This window comes from Dendrobates tinctorius, unplaced genomic scaffold (genome assembly GCF_039654945.1).
Source record: "Dendrobates tinctorius isolate UK_male_01 unplaced genomic scaffold, ASM3965494v1 ptg000028l, whole genome shotgun sequence".
NCBI lineage: Eukaryota > Metazoa > Chordata > Amphibia > Anura > Dendrobatidae > Dendrobates > Dendrobates tinctorius.
The window spans coordinates 62,373,955-62,389,941 of record NW_027361696.1 but is presented as its reverse complement, the minus strand read 5'-3'; the positions used below and the strand labels follow the sequence as shown (position 1 = coordinate 62,389,941).

Here is a 15,987-nt window from a genome sequence, read left to right as displayed (position 1 = left end):
GGAAGAAAACAAATTCGCAAGATGACTTCACCACATTCAAACAGGCAACACTCGATTTCAAATCTGTCCTCACCTCTGCTAAACAGGCCTACTTCACAACCCTCGTATCTTCCCTATCTTACAACCCAAAACAGTTATTCAAAACTTTTAACTCCCTCCGCCCACCACTGCCTCCTCCAACCTCCCTCATCTCTGCCGAGGACTTTGCCACACACTTCAAAAACAAGATTGACCAAACAAGGCAAGTATTCATCACTCAACCACCACAACCCCTTTGTATACCAGACCAATGCCCAAACCCCATAACCTCACTCTCCAACATCACTGAAGGGGAACTTAATCGCCTCTTCTCCAAATCGCACCTCACAACCTGTGCACTTGACCCCATCCCACCTCCTCCCCAACCTCACCACCACACTTATCCCATCCCTAACCCACCTCTTCAACCTATCACTAACGTCCGGTACCTTCCCTTCTGCTTTCAAGCATGCCACAATCACGCCTATCCTTAAAAAGCCAACCCTCGACCCAACCGCTATGTCCAGCTATCGCCCAATATCATTGCTCCCATTTGCTTCCAAACTCCTGGAACAGCATGTCCACGCTGAACTTTCCTCCCACCTATCATCTAACTCGCTCTTTGACAATCTACAATCTGGTTTCCGCCCCCATCACTCCACTGAGACAGCCCTGACCAAAATTAATAACGACCTACTTACAGCCAAATCAAATGGACAATACTCTATACTCCTGCTTCTAGACCTGTCCGCTGCATTTGACACAGTTGACCACTGCCTCCTACTACAGATCCTCTCCTCCTTCGGCATCAAAGACCTTTCTCTATCCTGGATCTCCTCATACCTTTCCAACCGCACATTCAGCGTCTCCCACTCCCACACCACCTCCTCATCCCACCCTCTCTCTGTTGGAGTCCCCCAAGGCTCTGTTTTAGGACCCCTACTCTTCTCAATCTATACACTTGGTCTGGGACAACTCATAAAGTCCCACGGATTCCACTACCACCTTTATGCTGATGACACTCAGATCTACCTCTCTGGCCCAGATGTCACCTCTCTGCTGTCCTGAATCCCAGAGTGTCTATCAGCCATATCCTCCTTCTTCTCCTCTCGCTTCCTCAAACTCAATGTAGACAAATCTAAACTCATCATCTTTCCTCCATCTCACAGATCTTCTTTACCCGACCTAGCTATAACAATTAATGACATCACACTTTCCCCAGTACCAGAAGTCCACTGCCTCGGAGTAACCTTTGACTCTGCCCTGTCCTTCAAACCGCACATCCAAGCTCTTTCTACCTCCTGTCGCCTCCAGCTCAAAAATATTTCCAGAATCCGTCCTTTCCTCAACCCTCAATCTACTAAAATGCTTGTGCATGCCCTCATCATCTCCCGCCTCGACTACTGCAACATCCTTTTCTGTGGTCTCCCTGCTAACACCCTCGCACCTCTCCAGTCCATCCTTAACTCTGCCGCCCGACTAATTCATCTCTCTCCTCGCTACTCCTCCGCTTCTCCCCTCTGCAAATCTCTTCACTGGCTCCCATTCCCTCAGCATATCCAGTTCAAATTACTAATTCTGACCTACAAGGCCATCTATAACTTGTCTCCCCCATATGTCTCTGAACTAATCTCCCGATACCTTCCCTCACGTAATCTCCGGTCCTCCCAAGACCTCCTTCTCTCCTCCACACTTATGCGCTCCTCACCCAACCGCCTCCAAGACTTCTCCCGAATAGCCCCTATTCTCTGGAATTCTTTGCCCCAACAAGTCCGACTATCAACCACATTTGGATCCTTCAGACGGAACCTGAAAACCCACCTCTTCAAGAAAGCCTACAGCCTGCAATGACCCCGCTACCTCCTTCTCTCTCACCACTACCGGTGATATCACCTCAACCAACACCGGAACTGCTGCAACCCACCAACCTACTGTCTCTTTCCCCACCATCCTGTAGCATGTAAGCCCGAAAGGGCAGGGTCCTCTCTCCACTCTGTATCAGTCTGTCATTGTTAATTTGTTTACTGTAAGTGATATCTGTCATTTGTATGTAACCCCTTCTCATGTACAGCACCATGGAATCAATGGTGCTATATAAATAAATAATAATAATACGTGTCTGTAAATGGCCACTCAGTGGATGTAATGTGGGCTGCATCCTATCAAGCATTCTGCACGCATGTCATGTTAACCATTTTAATTGGAGACCTCAGCGAAATCCGGAGAGGTAAGTGGGGACACATCTGTATGTGCATGTAATGTACAGTGGGTACGGAAAGTATTCAGACCCCTTTAAATATTTCACTCTTTGTTTCATTGCAGCCATTTTGTAAATTCAAAAGAGTTCATTTTTTTCTCATTAATGTACACTCTGCACCCCATCTTGACTGAAGAAACAGAAATGTACAAATTTTCGCAAATTTATTAAAAAAGAAATACTGAAATATCACATGGTCATAAGTATTCAGACCCTTTGCTCAGACACTCATATTTAAGTCACATGCTGTCCATTTCCTTGTGATCCTCCTTAAGATGGTTCTACTCCTTCATTGGAGTCCAGCTGTGTTTAATTAAACTAATAGGACTTGATTTGTAAAGGCACACACCTGTCTATATAAGACCTCACAGCTCACAGTGCATGTCAGATCAAATGAGAATCATGAGGTCAAAGGAACTGGCCAAGGAGTTCAGAGACAGAATGGCAAGGCACAGATCTGGCCAAGGTTAAAAAAGAATTTCTGCAGTACTCAAGGTTCCTAAGAGCACAGTGGCCTCCATAATCCTTAAATGGAAGATGTTTGGGACCACCAGAAGTCTTCCTAGACCTGGCCATCCAACCAAACTGAGCAATCGGGGGAAGAGCCTTGGTGAGAGAGGTAAAGAAGAACCCCAAGATCACTGTGGCTGAGCTCCACAGATTCAGTAGGGAGATGGGAGAAAGTTCCACAAAGTCTACTATCACTGCAGCCCTCCACCAGTTGGGCCTTTATGGCAGAGTGGCCTGACAGAAACCTCTCAGTGCAAGACATATGAAAGCCCGCATAGAGTTTGCTAAAAACACATGAAGGACTCTCAGACTATGAGAAATAAGATTCTCTGGTCTGATGAGATGAAGATAGAACATTTTGGTGATAATTCTAAGCGGTATGTGTGGAGAAAACCAGGTGCTGCTCAACAGCTGCCCAATACAATCCCAACAGCGAAACATGGTGGTGGCAGCATCATGCTATGAGGGTGTTTTTCAGCTGCAGGGATAGGATGACGAGTTGCAATTGAAGGAAACATGAATGCGGCCAAGTACAGAGATATCCTGGAAGAAACCTTCTTCCAGAGTGCTCTGGATCTTAGACTTGGCCAAAAGTTCACCTTCCAACAAGACAATGACCCTAAGCACACAGCTAAAATAACAAAGTAGTGGCTTCAGAATAACTCTGTGACCATTCTTGACTGGCCCAGCCAGAGCCCTGACCTAAACTCAATTGAGCATCTCTGGAGAGACCTGAAAATGGCTGTCCTTCAACGTTCACCATCCAACCTGATGGAACTGGAGAGGATCTGCAAGGAACTATGGCAGAGGACTCCCAAATCCAGGTGTGAAAAATTGTTGCATCATTCCCAAGAAGACTCATGGCTGTACTAGCTCAAAAGGGGGCTTCTACTCAATACTGAGCAAAGGGTCTGAATACTTATGACCATGTGATATTTCAGTATTTCTTTTTTAATACATTTGCAAACATTTCTACATTTCTGTTTTTTTCAGTCAAGATGGGGTGAAGAGTGTACATTAATGAGAAAAAAATGAACTTTTTTGAATTTACCAAATGGCTGCAATGAAACAAAGAGTGAAAATTTAAAGGGGTCTGAATACTTTCCATACCCACAAAAACTCAGCTACATCTCTTAAAGCAAACCTATGCAGTTTCTCTTATTAGTAACCCTTAGTTTGTTGTCTCACATGCTACCCATCTACTAACCGGACTCTCCATACAAAGGGTCAGAGGCTGAGGTAGAGGACAATTTTGGAATTTTCTTATAAGTGGCTTTTCAGGGTTCAGTTCCTCATACTTGTGAATAATCTTCTTCAGGTGACATTCTGTAGCAAATAAATGGAAAAGGAAGATAACGTAAGTGCCCTGGAGTTTACTCTTGCAACTGGAGCATGTCTAATCCATTCCATGTGGTATCCCCTACTATGTTACTGCAGAAATTTACATAATATATCTAAAAGCTATTAACCTTCTCATTACTGAATCCAGCAGACTTGCGTCAGTTTAGATGATTTCTAATAGTTATTTGATCATACAAATGCACAGAAAACTATTTTTGCTGCTATGCAATGCATACAGCATATATCATGTTTCTTATTAAAAGAGCAGTTTTGTTTTTTATTTCATAAATCAAAAGTACACATGAAAAACAAAATTGTACTGTACATTTTCAGAGAAATCTTCTTTCTCCTCCTGGACTGATCATTCATTCTCAGATTTTGCCCATGTATTTAGAGTAAAAAATCAAACCAAGGAAAAAAAAAAGCAGATTTCACAGATAAGATATATTACAAAGTTACAGATCATGTGCACTACGGATGAGCGAATGTGCTCTGTGAAACTTGGTATCATGGTGCTTGGATGTGCTCGCTACTTGGCGAGTAATGGACGGTGCTCAATGTAAAACTCGAATCCCCGCCTTGCATTTTTGGCGACTGTTACACAGCCAATAAGCATGCTGATATTGCCTGTGAGTCACTGTAATGCCACAGCCATTTTGGTTGTGGCATTGTGGTAGGGGCCAGGATTGGGGGGTGGACCGCTGTTTACCACGACCAGATGACACGGACACCAGACGATGGATGGACGAGGCGGAGACAGATCTCAGTTGTAACAGTTCCAGCTTTATTCGTCATCCTCCTGACGACCACTGCCGCGCACCGCAACCGCCTGCACAATTCTCTTTTTTTAGGCCCGGGTACCTTTTCACCTGTCTTTTAGTCGTGTTGGCGTCCCTCGCGGATCTTTCGCTGGGGCTGTCCTAGACCCATCTACCGCCAGCGCTTCACCTGCCCGAGGTCGCCGTCCAGTCGGTACTCCCGGGGCCTCACTTGTCCTGCGGTACGTCACCTCGCCTGTCCTGCGGTACGTCATGTCGGGGCCACCCCCCTGACTGTCCTCTCCAGTTAGTCCCCTGGTCGAGCTTTCTCTGTTCCCCGTCTTCTGTCTTCCTCTGCTAAGCTCCTCCCGGGACTGAACTCTCTGGAACCCCAACCACTCCTACCTATCCCCTCTATAACCAGGAATTCCCCTCCTGGGTTCCTATCTCTCCGCCCCCCATGACTGTGCGTTTCTCGAGCCATAAGCTGTTGTTGAGTCCAAAGCTACTCTCCCCTGCCATCTTGTGGTCATTTCTTGGTACTACACCCTCCTATCCTGCCTTTCCTAGCTGCACTCTTCTATCCGGTCAATCTCCGTCTCTGGTGTACAAATCGTCCCCTCCTACTGCCAGTCACGTCTGTCCGTCAAGTCACCTTCCCCACAGCATTACTGTGATTGGCTGGCAGTGTGACCTTGTAGAAAAATATATATATATATATATCTTCTTGCACGGTTGAGAATCAAAAAGTAAAAGCAATGTTGAGGATAAAATAAATCTTGTTTTTAATTGTTCATTCAAAAAGTGATTACAAAAAATGAAGAAAAGTAAGTTCATGACATGCAATAATTATTTGAAGAGAAAACGAGCATTGTTCTTACATATAGTCTTGAGCAGCTGTCCGGGTGTTCGAGAGTCTCAAGGGATATGAGATCTCCTGAACAAGAGTTAGACCGGCTTTATATACTATTCTGACCTATAAACTACAACCACATATGGTGGCTTGCCACTATGTTCATAAGTTCTTCCATATTAAGTGAACCGTAGTTATTTTAATAATATGCATACAGTTATTTATGCATTACCTTAGTCTGAGATATTTAAGCCTAAAGTCTGAGATCTTTAGAACCATTCATTATCTCTAAATAGTCACATTTTGACAGCTTTGACTATTTTGACCTATACATTTGACAAGAGAGACAGCTGTGTGAGCCAAGGAATCCAGAATAGCTCAGTCACACTCTAACCAGAGCCTCTGCTAGCTGGACTAGACTCTGTATATTTTTTATTATAGAAATACTGATATTTTACAATCCCCCCTGATTATGATTTGAGAAATATCATAATCAATCCTAACTCATTCTCTCACCATTCGTATCACATTCATTCTTTATTCTGAAAACCTTGTATCAACATCTGCCCTGAATGTCATCTGAATTTTCAAACCTATTGTAAAAACAAAAATTAGATCAGAGAGTTATATTTTTTTCGTTTTAACATCTCTTTTAAAATATCATCTTCCTTTTTCATTTCTATCTTTATATTCTTATAAATTCTCCTAATTTTACACATAATAATTATTTGATATATTATACACAGCAAAACTATGATAAATAGAATAACAATCGGATTAGACAATACATTCCCTGCTGCCATTTTCGCTGAAGACTGTGACCAACTAGTTACAGATTTTCCTAAATTTCTCCACCAAGATGACCCTGACATACTCGTCCATTCATGTTCAATATCATTTAGATTACCTTGTTCATGTCTAAATACAATTTCAGCTTCTTTTAATTGTTTTGTCAGCAGATTTAATAAACCCTTGTCTTTCTTTATTTCGTTTGTCCACAAATCCCAAGGAAATTTATTGACTTGTGACAAATTGAACTGGATCGGAAGGATTTTCAGACGTCTTGAGCTTATTGACGTAATATTAATACTTCCTTCCTTCTTTGTGAGAGTTTTAACATTTCCCTCAATACAATATAAACCCATTGTCAGATTTTCGACATGTACACAAGATGAGAAGAATGCAGAAACTGCTTCTTTTCCTGACATGACTTGGAAACAAGTTTTGTTAGCGCTTACTGGTGTCACCAAGTCATGTATCGTGTGGACATTCTCAACTCTGGCATGACAAGAAGTATGATTATGGAAACATGAATGATAAATGACTTTATCCTGTCCAGGTAGACACATTACCTTGGAAACAAAATTTAAGCATGACGAAATGTCTAATTGTTCAATGTTTGTACCATCAAATGCAAAATCTGTGTACTGTAATTGATAATATAACAATTGTGTAGGGCTGACAGGAATTCCCAGAACACCTATAGGAACCAGGGTTTCTTCTCTTCCTGACACTGGAATCAGTGATGTTCCTACACAAATGTTCTGTTCACATCCTAACCACTTATTTACCCACAAATCTGTATGGTTTAACGCAAAGTTATATTCTATGGGCAAATTTCTTATTAGCCCTAAAGGGGTAATTCCACTTTGTAAGGCTTGTGCAATCATTTTCAGATTGGTGGAATATTCAATCTGAATTTCTAGACATGTTTTGGCCACTTGAGATTCCTGTTCACTTTCCATTAAAGCTAAAGTAGCATCCTGAAGATGTGATACAGAAGATCCCAATACAGTAGCAGTGTTCAAAACCATCTTTTCAAGGACTTGATTCAAGCTTTTCTGAATCTCTACCCCTTTTCCTCCAATATACCCAATATTTTCCAGATCTGATTTAAGTGTATGAATGTCCATAGTGTTAATTAAACTTCCCACTGTTCCTAATCCCCCCAAAATACCTTCTAACACTCCCCTCTTACTTCTAACCTGTGTTGAAGTTCTTTTCCCAAACCATTGTTCTATTCCCATCTCCATGTTAGTGAGATGTGGTTGACACTGGGGATATCTAGAAGAGATTTTCCAGTTAGACATGTTAAAGGTCCATACCATGGTCAGAAACACTCCATCTCGTAACAGAGGTTTAGTTTGGAACTGATTGATCTGAAAAGGAGTAGATGGTTGAAATCTTGTCTGTGTGCATACATTATCTACTGCTGACCATATATTTACCTTTACATCTCTACATTGTTTGTAGTTATATTTCGTTAAAATGCAACATTGGTAAAGTCCAGAATCCTTAGGAGATGGATTATCTACAGAAAAAATAAAATCCTTATTTAACCATCTCACGTTACCGGATTGACCTCTGTGTATAACATTTGTTGGACCATTTGAAAAACTTCCCAAAAATGATTTATCTTTGGTCCATATTAACAAAGATTCTGAAGGTAGCTCTAACCTCGTGCTGCATTTTAGTAATAAAGGAGACATATTTTCTTGACTATATACTGCTTGTGGTGTAACCCTTACTTCTGGAGCTATAGTATTTGAAACTGTAAAAACTACAGATACCTGTACTTGTACTGGTTCTCTGGTTATCTGAAAATTCCATGTTTTTACCCAATCCTCGTCTCCTTCTGTAATAGAAAGAAATGAAGGATCTAAAACTTTCCCAAAAAGTTGTGTCTTTAACAAAGCATCTGTTTTGGATGTTTCAACTTTCCCTTTTGCGATCATCTCATTTGTAATATCGCCTGACCACACAGCTTTCTCTTCACCTCTTATCTCTATATTCCAGAATAACACATCTGTAGGACTACATTCCCATGTGCCTGTCTTATTATTGTGTATATAATCTCCTTGTAACTGTGTGAACTTCGTCTTAGGTCCTGTGGCTGCGTGTAATATTATGTCAGTGTCATGTATGAAGTGTAGCTCAATACAGCATTTTGCACCAAAACCCATGCAAATGTTTCCAGTAATATCTACTGAATCGTCCGGTATGTCCTCATCTATTAAGCTTTGTAGATTCGTTCCTCTTGGTTTCCTTGGATGTAAAGTTCCTTTGAAAAGTTCCTTCACTTCACTAGTATTTGTTCCATGGTGTGAAATATCTTCAGCGTAGATCACAGTTGAAACAGTACAAAACAGCAGAAATGTGATTCCCATCAGATAGTAGCTTTTCCTGGGCAACGTCTTTTTCTCCTGAAGGATTGGTGTTGAATCCCTTCCGTCAAAGACGTGGAGTTTCATATTCCAGTTCTTATTGGAATCCATTTCTTCCTAAAAGAAATGCAGTATCATTATTTTGCAATATACAGTTTGCATTGATCAACATGTACCCACAATTTTTGTTGTCTGCGGGTATTTTTAACCACCTTAGATGCTCGTTGCACAAGAATCATCACTTGTCCCATGGTTTCGATAATTTCAAAGGGACCTTCCCAATTACTTTCCCAAGGTCCATTCTTCCTGAAAGTTTTAATCATCACTAGAGCCCCTTTCTTGAATTTGGATACATATGGTGGCTCCATTCTCTGCATTCTTGATGCAGCATGTGGAAGAATCGTTTTCAAATTTTCCTGCAACAATTGCAACCATTTGGACCTTGCAACAGCATCTTTTTGTGGTGTAGACAAAAATGGTTCATGAGGAAAAATCAATGGCATTTTTCTTCCTGTCATCAGTTCAAAAGGAGTAAACTGAGTTGTGGCAGAGGTTGTTCCTCTTACACTCAACAGTACAAAAGGTACTGCATCAACCCAAGTATTGCCTTTGTCCAATAACATCTTGGCAATTCTGGATTTTATTGTTCTATTCATCCTTTCCACAATACCAGCAGACTGTGGATGGTAGGGTACATGAAACAGCTGTCGTACCCCTAGAATAGCACAAACGGCTTGCATGATTTTTCCTGTAAAGTGACTTCCTCGATCAGAGGTGATCATTCTTGGGATCCCCCAAGTACAAAAGACATGATTAACTAATGCTCTAGCTGTAGACAAAGCATCATCTTTCCTGACAGGTAAAATTTCAACCCACTTAGAAAAAACATCTACCACAACCAATGCATACCTGAGACCATTTTTACCTGATGGTAACGGTCCAATGTAGTCGATTTGTAACGTAGACCATGGACCATCTGCAGGTGCGATTCGGAGTAGTGGCGGTTTCTGTCCTTTTGGTCTTGGATTAATTTGGGCACAAATGAGACATGATTGAACAACACTTTGCACTGTCTCTTCCATCTTTTCCCAGTAAAATTTCTCTCTGAGAATGCCTAACAATTTTTGTTGGCCCAAATGACCCAAACTTTCATGATTGTATTTTGTGAACTCAACCTGTAGATGTCTTGGGACAACAGGACGCAACTCCCCGTTTAAGTCATGACACAAAACCCCGTTTTCACAAACAAAGGGAGGTTTTGGATCAACCCGGGAAGCAACAAGAGATGAGTCTTTTTCTTGTTCTTCCGCAAAAGAAGGGATATGCGTGTCTGTTCTTTGAACTGCTGAAACCTCGAGAGGTTCAGGTTCAAACACCTCTTCTCCTGTCAGGGCTGCCTCTTTGGCTAGCATATCTGCGGTTGCATTTCCAACAGATAATTCATCATCAGATTTTTTATGGGCCGGAACCTTGACAATAGCAAAACCATTAGGGTTTTTTGATGCTATCCTGAAAATTGTCTTCAGTGTGTCACTGTGAACAAGAGTCTTATTAGATGAATCTACATAGCCTCTTTTTTCCCAAACTGACAAGTAATCTGTCAGTGATCTTACAACATAAGAGCTATCACTGTAGATTGTAATGGGACACTGATCATCTGCTTCATTCAGCTGTAGTACCATTTTTACTGCTTCTAGCTCTGCTCTTTGAGCTGAAAAATGACTCGGTAATTTGTGCTTCACAACCTGTCCTCTGTTGGGATAAAAAATGGCATATCCTGAATAATAGTGCCCATCTGAATAGAATCTGGAACCATCTACAAAAATTGGTTCGTCTGTTACCTCTGCTTTCCGTCTGAAAAGTGATGGACTTGGATCCTGAAAAGACTGTAAACAATCATGAGTTTGTCCTTCATATTGCATCAGCTGAGGAAGAACATATTTGGCCTTGTAATCTACCTCAATTTGTTTGGGAGACAATGACAATAACCAATGAGCAAATCTCTGATGTGACACACCTGGGATATTATTCTCAAAGAGAAGTTTTAGTGTAGAGTGAGGAGTTTGCAAAATGATTTTGTTGAACCCGACAATATGTTCGGTTGCTTTGACTGCAAAGTACACACCTACCAAGTGTCTTGCACAGGTCTCAAAACCTTTTTCAACAGGTGAGAGAAGTTTTGAAAAATAGCCCAAAATTCTCCACTCTTCTCCCTGTAATTGCAGCAATACAGCAGAAACAGATGTTCCTGATGTATGCACTTGCAAAGCAAATGGAGCCGAAGGATCTACTGTGGACAAAGCAGGTGCATTTTGTAAATTCATTTTCAATTGTTCAAATGAGGTTTGCTGTTCATCACCCCAAGGACCAAAGTAATCACTGTTTTCACCTTTCAAAAGATCATATAAAGATCTGGCCTTATCTGCAAAATTCTCAATGAAATCCCTTGAATAATTCATAAGACCTAAAAAATGTCTCAATGCCTTGTGTGATGTCGGAATTGGTAGGGAAGCAATTGCCTCAATTCTTTCCTGCAGTGGCTGCCTTTTTCCTGGACTCAACAGCACCCCTAAAAATCTGACCTCAGTCTGCATTAATTTGACCTTTTTGGTGTTCAATTTCAACCCTGCATCATGCAGCAACTCAAACAATTCTGTCAGAAGAGAAACATGTGTCTCTTTATCCTCTGTAGACAATAAAATATCATCCACATATTGCAGAATGCAATCAGGCCTCGAAAATCTGGATAATACCTTTGCCAATGCCTGATGAAAAACACTAGGTGACAAATGTGCTCCTTGAGGTAACCTGCAAAACAGATATTGCTCGTCCAAGAAAGTAAATGCAAACTTATACTGACAACTCTTTTCAAGAGGTATACTGAAAAAACCATTGCTAATGTCCAGTACAGAAAAGTATTTGGCCTTTGCATTTAACCTTGCCATCATGTCATGAGTATCTGCCACAATTGGCGCGACATTGGGTGTATGCTTATTGAACATCCGTAAATCCAATATCATTCGATAAGAACCATCAGATTTCAAAACACACCACAAAGGATTGTTACTTACAGAATTAGCCTTTCGGATAACACCTTGATCTAACAATTCCTGTATGATCTTTGACATAGAGTCAATTGATTCTGGAGGCAATTTATACTGACGCTGTGGCGGGGGATCACGCCCCTCCACATTCACGATAACATCTTTCATTGTTCCAACCTGATTCCTGAACTGAGCCCAAAGAGAAGGAAAAAGCTGTACAATTTCTGTCAATACCTCGTCATCATTAGTGTCAGGCCACAAATGGTCAGATGACACCACATCATTCAAGCAAATACTTCCAACATGGCTATAATCATTAGGATCAATGACTACCGGTTTACAACCATTGGAATCTTTCCAGATCACTTGATTTCCTAGGTCAACTACCCATCCGAATTTCTGCATAAAATCTGTGCCAAGTATATTTTCAGAATCACGACAATACCAGATGTCAATTTCTGTTTTGAAAGAACTAGGTATTTCCAAAATCACATTGGGAACTAAGGTTGCTTTAGTTCCACCTTTTCCACTGAAACCGACAATTGTACAAACTGGTGAATCTGGGTTTAGCTTCAAATCAAGGTTTGTAACACTTAACTGAGCTCCTGTGTCAATGAGAAATACAACATTCTGGCCTGCTAAACTTACTTTGATAAATGGTCTTCCACAGTCATCCAATGTAAGTCGAGTCACAAATTCCAATGGATGTGGTACAGGAATAGTCTGTGATTGTCAGAAAGATGAAGGAGATGGGAGAAGACCAGTGTCCTTTTTAAAAGACCTTGGAATTCTATCCCTTGACTCTGTTTCCTTCACTGTCATTTCTCTGATCTGTCTGATTAATGGTGCATATGGTGACTGTGTTTGTCTGTTGGCAGTATGAGCAGGTGCAGATAATTGTAATGCAGGTGCGGAAGGTGTGGTGTATGATTTTGGCATGAGTCCGTTTTCCCTTCCAAGCTTACCTGTTCCTTGTGTACCCATCTCTGATTCTGCTCTCAAAAATTTCCTGCACTGCCACTTCAAGTGTCCAGGTATACCACAAAAATAACAATGGATATTGTTCCTTTGTGTAGTATTTTTACCTCTATGCTCAATGTAATCCCTGCTCTTGGAGATTACTGTGGCTCTAGGTTTCAGCTGACTGTCTTTCTTCTCATGAACTACCGCTATTTTAGCCTTGACCTGATTTTGTTTCATGGATCTCCTTATTCTGTCAATAAAAACTGTTGCTTCTTGCAATGATGGCTGAGTGTTAGCCAATTGCACTGAGGCAGGATCTAAGTACTTGAACTTCTTTACAAAAAATTTGATCATGGATGCTGGCTCTTCGTGAGGCCTGAGATCCATTACCATCCTATAGGCCTGTTCAAACTTTACCAAAAAAGAGAATGGGTCTTCAGAAATATTTGTTTGTAAACTCCCTAAAATATCAACTGTAGGCATGTCTTCTCCAGTTGTAAACAATACTAATTGTCTAAGTCTGTCTTCTTTTGTACTATGTGCCATTTCATTCTCATCATTTAATCTGGGTGTGGTCTGTAATCTTTTTCCCATATGTGAAGGTAACCAAACTTTGAATATTTTATTCTTTTGCTCATCATTCAGATTGTATTTGTCTGTGTTTGATTCAAAAGTGTCCGCATTATAAAAGGCATCCATCTTATCATTGTAATTTGGAATGTCTTTTACAATTTTCATTAGCTGATCGTGTATTTTCAGATTAATGCGTGCTGCTCTGTCATGTAATTTTTTCCGTTGTAATTCTACTGCCTCTAATTCCTCTACTGAAGCATCTGGATTTTGCATATTTGGTACAAATGAAGAGGCAACACCGTCCTCCTGTTTACCTGTTGATCTTGTGTTAACAGAAACCCTTTTTATATCTTGTCGTAATTTAGACAATAACTCTGTCCTGGTATCTATTTGATCTTCCAATTGTTCTATATGCTCTGACAAAATCAAACAATTTGGACAATCAAAGTAATCCCCGTCAGACTCTTGTGTGTCACCTGGTGTGTCAGTGTGATTAATGTCTTGTGTGACAATGCATGTTTTATAGGTGTTAGGTTCAGTTTTCTCAAAGACTAGGCTATTATACACATGGACTAGCTGCATAACATTCTGAAGTTTCCTTTGTAATTTTCTAACTGAGAAAAACCTTTTGTCAATTTTAACATTTTCTGCCTCACATTGATTATACAAACTAGACCATAATTGGGCATCCCTATGATTATGAACAAACTTGAAATCTATGTTACTTTTCTTAGCATAATCATGTATAAAATCCATTATAATTTTTTCTCACCTATTGAGAGTCTTTCCCGTCAATGGATGGTCCTCTGTGTCCTTATGCAATCCTCAGATCTCCGTCTGGATGAGACGCATGCAGCTCTTTACGATCCTCACCCGTCGTCTTCAGGTTCAGTGTGATCTTTGTGCCGTGAAATAGTGGAATTCCTGAGGAAGCTTGTACAACAGGTGGTTTTTAGCAGAGTTCGTGCTCCCCCCTTGCACAATCGAGGAAGGAATGCCAGCCAAAATTAGCACAAAAGATCAGTCTGGCTAAGGCTCGCCAAAATGTAGAAAAATATATATATATATATCTTCTTGCACGGTTGAGAATCAAAAAGTAAAAGCAATGTTGAGGATAAAATAAATCTTGTTTTTAATTGTTCATTCAAAAAGTGATTACAAAAAATGAAGAAAAGTAAGTTCATGACATGCAATAATTATTTGAAGAGAAAACGAGCATTGTTCTTACATATAGTCTTGAGCAGCTGTCCGGGTGTTCGAGAGTCTCAAGGGATATGAGATCTCCTAAACAAGAGTTAGACCGGCTTTATATACTATTCTGACCTATAAACTACAACCACATATGGTGGCTTGCCACTATGTTCATAAGTTCTTCCATATTAAGTGAACCGTAGTTATTTTAATAATATGCATACAGTTATTTATGCATTACCTTAGTCTGAGATATTTAAGCCTAAAGTCTGAGATCTTTAGAACCATTCATTATCTCTAAATAGTCACATTTTGACAGCTTTGACTATTTTGACCTATACATTTGACAAGAGAGACAGCTGTGTGAGCCAAGGAATCCAGAATAGCTCAGTCACACTCTAACCAGAGCCTCTGCTAGCTGGACTAGACTCTGTATATTTTTTATTATAGAAATACTGATATTTTACAGACCTCATCAGAGGTTTTGAAAGGACAGGCGCTGCACACTGACACCATTGCACAGTTCTGTGACACTTTGTATTGGAGGGAGAGAGTGATTGTCTAGGCCTGTGTGTGTACAGTATAATGAATCAGAGGCCTGTAGTGGTGATACTGGCTTTAAAGCTGAGCCATCATACTAACAGCCCTTCTAAGGGCTAATTGTTTGCATCATATACAATCTGGAATTAGCATAGGGAGGGATAAACAGTCGCAGGAGCAGGGAGAGTGACAGAATCTAGTCTGTAGACAGTGATTAGGCCTGTGCAGTCCGTTGGCAAATATATAGCTGCAGCATTTTTTTGGGGGGTACAGAGAAAATTGATACAAGTGTTACGTGCTTTGAGGTCCTTTTCTGTGTTATATAACACAGTCAATAATCATTGAAACATTTTCCTGGGCTATATTTTTCAGCAATACACTATTCGGTAGTGTGGAATAAATTTCTGTGATTTCAGTGAACAAAAGCTTGTAAAAATTTTGTAGGCCTCCATTTCTCAGACAGTGTTTTGCGGTCTGTGACCATTTCTGTGATCTGTAAAACTGCTAAAAGCGTTTAAAAATGTTGTAGGCCTCCATTTCTCAGACATACAGTCTTATGTGGTCTGTGACCATTTCTGAGATATGTAAAACTGAGAAAACATTGAAACTTTTCTGCATTGAATTTGATTGTCATCCATATACTTTTGCGTTACATTATGGTGGCGTAAACTCACAAAAATGCTTTGATTGCTGCAGGTGATATCTTTGTTTCAAGAGATATAGCAATTATAAAATACGTAATTTGTGCATTAAGGGATGGGGAAGTGGAAGTGCT

The 15,987-nt window shown here is 40.5% G+C and overlaps 1 protein-coding gene across 1 annotated transcript in view; it reads right to left on the bottom strand.

The window, feature by feature from the left end:
* Window positions 1-15,133, bottom strand: part of CUNH19orf81 (chromosome unknown C19orf81 homolog) — a 67,198-nt gene extending 52,065 nt beyond the window's left edge. The window contains exons 1-3 of the mRNA XM_073569936.1: window positions 14,254-15,133; window positions 6,708-9,018; window positions 3,993-4,111 (exon numbers count right to left, since the gene is read on the bottom strand). Coding sequence (XP_073426037.1) covers window positions 3,993-4,111; window positions 6,708-9,012 — 2,424 coding nt within the window. The 5' untranslated portion in view covers window positions 9,013-9,018; window positions 14,254-15,133. The remainder of the gene's footprint in view (window positions 1-3,992; window positions 4,112-6,707; window positions 9,019-14,253) is intronic.
* Window positions 15,134-15,987: the final 854 nt, after the last annotated feature.